General features: G+C 60.4%; 1 protein-coding gene across 1 annotated transcript in view; it reads right to left on the bottom strand.

The window, feature by feature from the left end:
• Positions 1-7,322, bottom strand: part of CTDP1 (CTD (carboxy-terminal domain, RNA polymerase II, polypeptide A) phosphatase, subunit 1) — a 25,913-nt gene that overhangs the window by 12,817 nt on the left and 5,774 nt on the right. The window contains 6 exon segments of the mRNA XM_010855065.1: positions 68-631; positions 634-1,047; positions 1,813-1,979; positions 3,518-3,608; positions 4,487-4,637; positions 6,053-6,181. Coding sequence (XP_010853367.1) covers positions 68-631; positions 634-1,047; positions 1,813-1,979; positions 3,518-3,608; positions 4,487-4,637; positions 6,053-6,181 — 1,516 coding nt within the window.

Here is a 7,322-nt window from a genome sequence, read left to right as displayed (position 1 = left end):
GGGCGCTTCAGGCCTCGGGGACACCTGGACCCCCCGCTCACCAGCGGGCGGGCTGGGGGTGACTCACCGGCCCGCGCGGCGATGAGGTGGGTAGGCCGGGCCGGGTCGTCGGGGTCGAGCACGAGCTGGGTGAGGATGCGCGCGCCCAGCGCCCGGGCATGGTAGTGCTCCCGCGTGCGCTCCACGGGGAAGTTGGTGGGGTGCAGCCCGCTGAAGATGATGGCCACATCCGCCAGCACCTTGCTGCGCAGCTCAGGGACGATCTTGCGGATGTCGGGGGCCTCGGGGCTCTCGCCGCTGAGGAAGCGGTCATACTTGGCATAGTAGTCGGAGTGCACGCGGGAGAGGATTTCCTCCAGGTGCACCAGGTGGTCGTCGTCGTCCGCGTCCTCCTCCTCCTCCTCCTCCATACTCTGGTCCAGGGACTCACCCACCGTGATGCCCGACTGCTCGCTGTTCTGGGACTCGGTCTCGGCCTCCTTGCGGTCGGCGCAGCCACCGCCCAGCGCGCACAGCCCATCCCGCTCTCCGTCCTCCTGCGCGTCCGCCGGCACGCCGGGGCTGGGCTCCCCGCAGTGGTTGGCGCCCGCGAGCCGCTCCCCGGCCGGACCTGGGGGGGCCTCCCTGCCAGCATGGCCTTCCCAGCGTCGCGGGCGGCCTGGGGCTTCCTCCAGGTCCGCCTCTCCCCGCTCTCCCCGTCGGAGGGGGCAGGCGAGGGCTGGCCCTCGGACTCGCTGCTGCTCCCGCTGTCGCTAGGCACGTCCGGGTCCGCGTCGGGGCCGGCTGGACCCCGCACAGGCCTCTTTTCTGGTGGGGTCTTTCCGCGCGGCAGGTTACCTGCCGAAGTCCCGCGGCCGTCAGCGGAGGGGGTGCGGGCAGTGGGCCGGGGGCCCCTCTCCTCCTCCTGGCAGGGCCAGCACCCCCGAGGGCCCGGGCCCCCGTTGAGCTCCCGGGCGGGCCTCCCAAGGCCGTTACTCTCCACCGTGGATGCTGGCCTTCCTTCCTCGGGGTCCCTGATGGACAGAGGCTGCTCTGCGGCGTCTGCACCTTCAGAACGATCGACCAGGTGAGGACACAGAAGACAAGGCCACCGTTACTCAGCGAGCAACAGGAAGCCTCCTGTGGACACACTGCCCGCCAGCCCGTGCCTGCGGTTCCAGTCACCTCTGGACGGTGGCACACACCAGGAGGCGGCCAGCAGGTGACTGCTCCAGGCTGGCCACCTCGTTGGTCACTGGGTTAGGGGCTCCACAGGGTCCGAGACGTGTGGACCGCTCTTGGCTCCCAGGCTACGGTCAGAAGGCCCCTGCCTCAGCCGTGCGGGTCGCCCTGGGGCCTCCCTCCCCTCTGCCTGGCCTCAAAGTTCTGCTTCAGCCAGTGCAGCAGTTAACTGTATTCTCAAAATAATTTAAAAGCTAAAGATTATCAGAAACACTTTAAACCGAAACTTCAAACGTTCTCCAGACTTTGGGCTCGACTGGCCGGAGGGGCTCCGTGTAGGTCTGGGCAGGGTGCAATGGCCCTGCCTCTGCGGGAGCCCCCACACCACACCCCTGGGCCCCGCTGTTCTTTCCAGGGAGAACCAGGAAGAGGGGCAAGTTCAGATGCATTAAGTCAAGTAGCATTCTTCACTCAACTCAACAGGAAAGACGCTCAGGCTAACACTGTTACATTGAAACCACATAGTATCAGTGTAACAAACAAACCCACAGGACCTCTCTGAGGCTGAAACACAAATAAAGGAACAAAACCAAAAACAACTGGGAAGGAGCAGTAGCCACAGTTGAGAAGGGACAGCAGGGGCCCACCCACCTCTCTTCCTCGCTGGGGGCTCCCGGGGCGCAGACGGGGCATGGATGTCCCCAATGCCCTGGAAGTAGACGTATTTCTTCACGGTTATCAGGTTGGGGGCGAACTTCCAGACGTCTTCTCGGTCGTCGATGATGCAAACCATGGAGTCTCCACAGGGAAAGAGATTTCTGGAAGTAAATATGCATCACTAGTACCCTTTATGGAAGTCACCACCCGCCGAACATCTACATTGTCTCTCACGTGAACCAAGGGAGAGCAGGCTAACCAGAACCAGGCATGAGCTGCACGGAAAGGCTTGTTTAAAAAACAAGACTTTCAAGATTTCCAGAGAAAGTGACACTGAGATTGCTAACACTCCTCCCGTGTCTGGCGCTCCTCCGGGCAGGAGCAGGACAGAGTGAGGCGTCAGGGCTGGGGAGAGCCCTGCCTGGGGGAGCTGGCGTGGACCGACAGGCCCGGCCGCGGCCTGACCCAGCAGGCCATCGGCCCGCGCCACGTGAGAGCTACCGGCTCCAGGCAGGAGACAGAGCCCCACTTGCGTCTCAGCTGGGCACATACGTGACGTCAGGACAGAACAGTGATGCTGGGGTGCCAGGGGAGCAAGGGTCCAGAAAGCCCGAGGGACACAGGCCCACTCTGGGGTCTCGTCACCTTGTTTCTGCCCCCAAGGCCGACATTCAGACAAGCAAGTGCGAAGACAGAGAGTCAGAAGATGGTGCTTCCTGCCCATCTTCCAGGCCTGAGGAACGAACCCAGCAGAAGCGCCTGCCACTGCTCAGGTTTTCCAGCTGCCACTAAAGGCAGGAAGAAGGCTCACATGTCCGGAATGACTTTCCATGCGTCTGTTTCCACGGCACAAGGTGCCTACAGTGACTTACGCTGGTGATGCTTTCAGCACATCTAACTCCAGCAAGACCAGGGAACAGCTTGCGGCCAGAAACCTGCCTCACCAAGCACCCCCGCCTGGAGCTGCCAGGAGCCCTGTCCCTGGACACCCCGTCCTCAGGCAGCTTCTCCCCTGACAAGCATCACACCTTCCCTTGTGCCTGTATCTGCTCATCCAGATGCTCAACCTGTAAACACGAGCGCTGTTTCCAGACAAGTATTCCCAAGCTCTCTTATGTACTACAGACGTGAATAGGACATCCTAAACCTGAAACTCGAAATGTCAGCTAAGGGTCACCAACACCGGCCAAAAGACCACACCCGAGATAGGAGTATGTACCCCCTTACTGGGGGGAGGCTGCCTCTCTCTAGGTAGAAAACAGGGAAATTCCTTATACAGGCTGAGCAAGAAATTCGCAATATAAAACAGGCCTTCAGTGAGGGGTCGGGGGCCAGGACCGGAGGGGCCCGTGGGGTGGAAGGAGGCAGGACGCTGACGGCAGGGTCAGCATACGCAAGGCCCTGAAGGAACAAGGCCCCAGGGGCGGCCAGGGGGCTGCAGGCGCTCCGCCCCAGGCGCTCGCGCCCTCACCCCGTGCTCACTCCCACATGTGCGATCCCGGGCTCCAGCCTGAGCCCCCCAGGAGCCACTGCTGCCTGGACATTCAGGGAAAGCAGGGAAGGGAGGGGTCTAGTTAGAAGACAGTGGCTATCCACACGCCAGAGTGAACGCTGGGGACAGGGAGAGGAGATACAGAACCCGCAGCCTAATGCTCCAGATGCAGACTTTACAACCGGAAGTGCACAGCCAGGTACCTACCTAAGGTTCCCTGTTTTGGAAAACGGGTCAATACATTCATCCCTCGATAATATTCGATGAGAAAACAGCTTCTTCTCAGGATCTAAAAAGCCTTTGAAAAGCAAACAGGACACGGTCACGTGTCTGAGACGCGCTGCCATCCCACTGCGTGTGAGATGGGGAGACACGGAGTCCACCCCCCTTAGGGGAAGGGGATCGGTCCAGATGCTGACAGAGCCCCCACCCAGATGCTGCTGGCTCAGCAGGTGGGGTGAACACAGCTCAGTGCTGCCCCAGGAGCCCAGGGCCTGCCAGTAACCAGCACGGGGACCCCACACATGCCACGGCTCCCGAGAGGGGCCCGTGGCCTGTGCATGTCCTGGGCCGTCGTGTTCGTACAGCAGAGGGGAGAGCAGGGCATCCAGGCAGTGCTTTGAAACTCGCCCCTGACAGCAGGACTGCATGGACATGGACGAGGAAGCACCTGCCCAGCCACGCACGGCGCCAGTGCTCAGCTGTTCCCAGGCTCACTGAGTGCCCACCAGAGCCCCCGCCCTCTGTGACAGGACCCCAAGGTCACAGACTTGACACCCACGCCGACTGCTGTCTACTGAGACAGACATGTTCCCGGTGACCAGGCTGGCAGCCCCGAGGGTCTCTACCTGTATAAGAAAGCTCTTATAGAGAGCTCCTACTTCCCCGAGCGTCTGTGATCCTGACCAGCCTCTCCAGGGGCCGGCGGCGTGCAGCTGACAGAGGGACAGGGGCTTGCACTTGGGACTAGAGCGTGACTGCTGGCCGAGCAGAGCAGAGATTCTGGAGGACTGGCCTGCCCGCGCCCCAGCCACTACCACGGGGCCGAGGCCGAGTCAGGCAGAGCCTCTGACCTTCCCTCCATCTGCAGGACCCACCTTTGAGAAGGAGAGGAGCCAAACCCACACGCCGGCCGTTGAGTATCCAGAGTGGGACAAAACCCCATGGGCTGCTCACCTGCGATGGTGTGCGCATACAGCCGGCTGCCGAATGTGAACACGTGCAGCTCGTACAGCCGGGCCACCTTCTCCAGGAACTCCTTGCAGTGGGGACGCAGGCGTGTGTGCAGCATGGGCTCTCCCCGGCCTAGCTGGAAGTGGAAGATGCCCTGCAGAGAGCAGGCCCAGTTAGAGGGCAGCACTGACATGTGGCAGGTGACAGCCGCCAGGCTGGGGGTTATGGGGGGGGAAGTCACGGCAGCACAGCCTGCCGCGCCACACAAACGCCTTCCTCTCTCACACTCTGTAAGGGGGCTCAGCCTTTTCCTGCATTAACCGCCTGGGTGAGTACTCCGGATAATCACAGCGACTGCCCGGAATAGCCAGGTGACCTGTGATAGCTTCCTGTGACAACTATGGCGCCTTAGTTGTCTGAGGACCGGGCACCGGAGGCCTCACTAAGTGTCTCAGGATTCCGGTGGACACTCACATCCCAACCATTTCACGAGCACCCTGGGTGGGTCACTTCACGCAGGGCAGGCAGCCAACCACCGCAGATTCCAGGGTCTATCCACAGTGCCTCCCGGAGCCAGAGAGGAAGGTAAGCTAAGAGCCCCACACAACTCAGCCTAACTTCCTTACGGTTATAAAATGCAACTCCACTGACTTACAGCACAAAAACAGGTCCATCTTTAGGAGACAGATGAGATCAGTAACTCCAACCTGCTCACACATGATCAACATGCACGTAAGTCTACTCTCCTTAGAAAGTTAAACTCTGATCCTTTTAATTGTTTATCATTCATTTTCCCAGTAATAATAAACTCAAAAAGAAAAGGAAATGACCCGAGGCATTGTTAAGTTTTCACTGGCTATAAATCTGTCACACTGTTCACGACAGGGCTACTCTGGTAAAACACTTGGGAGTCAAGATGGTACAACCACCACCGCCCCCCACCACCACCAGCCCCACGCTCAGCAGTAAATCGTCTGGACACTGCAACAGAAAAATCCTCAAATCCCAAGTCAGGGTATCTGAGGTTAAGGGTTCAACCCACCTCTCTAAGTGCTGCCCGCAGGTCTGGGAGCTGTGGTGGTGGGGAATCGGGAGGGCACAGGGAAGCCCCCGGCAGTGGGCATGGTCCACGCGGCCCCAAGGACACCCTGCTACCACACATGCAAGTGGGTGTGATGCAACCGTTCAAACTCTTATGAAACGAATGGAAATGTCCGGCTCCGCAGCAGACAAGCCCCGAGTGGCTGCAGTTGCCACCCCGGCACCCCACCCCTGCCACCCAGCTCTGCCGCCCATGAATGCGGTGGTCGTGATAAGGAAACCCTGAGACACGTCCACAGGCGATGGCACAGACGGCATGGAGAGCTGTCACAGGACAGAAGATTCCACGACACAGAAACACTAGCCATCCGAACACCTGCACTGCTCTGTGGGAGAGAGGGTCCACTCCAGCCCCCACCAGCTCTCCACTGTCCCCCAGCGTGGCCGTGAGCTCAGGGGCAGAGCCTGTTCACTTCCTAAGCTGAACACCAGGCTCCTTCCCAGGACGGCAGTGCCACCCGCGCTCACCTTGTTGGACATCTGCTGGCAGTGCTGCTCCGTGGTGTGGATCAGCGTCTGGTCCAAGTCCACCATGAGCACCAGCTTCCTGTTGCGGTGCAGTCGCTGCTGGTCTTCCCTCCCCAGCTTTTCTGCTTGCTACAGCCAGGGAGGCAAAGAGAAATGACTGAGGAAGGCTGTGTGGCGACAAGGTGACGCTCCGTCTTCTCAGGAAACAGAACAGGAAGCTGGGGGTGCCCGCTGCACCCACGCGCCCAGCAGCCCGGAGCCGATGCCCTGGTGCCTGAAGCCCGTTCCATTTGCTCGAATGTCCTCAAGCCAGTCTGACCGTGACCGCATCTGGTTACATGTGGACCAGTGATCGGGGCGGGGGCGGGGGAGAGGCAAGAGGCTGAGTCTATACGGACTCGCTCAGGGCGGGGCGCTGGAGGACTGAGACGCTGTAAGCCGCGGGGCGGCTGCGGCCGTCCTGATGAGCGACAGGAATCCCACCTTGTGCTCCCGAAAGAGTTTATGCAGAAAGGCCAAGAGCTACTCTGTTACAGCAGAAACAGCGGGAACACTTCCTTCTCTTTTCTACCTCAGACTTCCTTGTTTTGTCTTAAACATACGCTTACGTACTTATGCTTAGATTTCAGTAATTCAGAGAAGTCAGAATCACGTCTCTGGCATTGTCTTTTCCACAAAACACAAAGTAGGCCTGTGTCGTTTACAAGCACAGTGCTTCGACTGACAGCTTAGAGACGCAGAGCTCCAGGGCTCCCTCAACAAGACAAGAAGCCAGTGCCCTGTCCTGGCGAGGCTCGCACACGTGGGGGCCCTGACCCAGCATCAGGAGGCCTCTGGCCAGCACAGCCACGTGACTCTCGCAACGTAGAAGAGCAAGCTTTCTGTTCCCAGACCTCCCTGCAGCACGCGCACGTCTGCTCGTGAAAGCATGCACTGGGCCCCCACGCCCACGTTGCCAGCACCACTTAGCCAACACCGCTTACTTCCTGCACAGCCCTGCTCCCAGGCAGGGGCCTTCCGGTGCCCCCAGCTCACGACCCCGCCCTGCGGCCAGGGTTCCCCGCCCAAGGCTGTCTTCCCCTCTGAGCCCAGGCTCTGGGGGAAGCATCCCGGAGAGCTCCCACCCCAAAGGCACGGAGATAACAGGAGAGGCACAGCCCCCGTCCCGCGGACAGGCCGCTTGCTTCACACGGACCATCCGTGCACTGTGGTCACTTGGGATAGTGACAAGAACAGGCCTGCCCCCTCCGCCCCCACCCCCACCCTGACT

The sequence above is a fragment of the Bison bison genome, unplaced genomic scaffold (assembly GCF_000754665.1).
Source record: "Bison bison bison isolate TAMUID 2011002044 unplaced genomic scaffold, Bison_UMD1.0 scf7180017864353, whole genome shotgun sequence".
NCBI lineage: Eukaryota > Metazoa > Chordata > Mammalia > Artiodactyla > Bovidae > Bison > Bison bison.
Note: the sequence above shows the minus strand (reverse complement) of the source record. Positions and strands in the feature narration are given on the sequence as shown.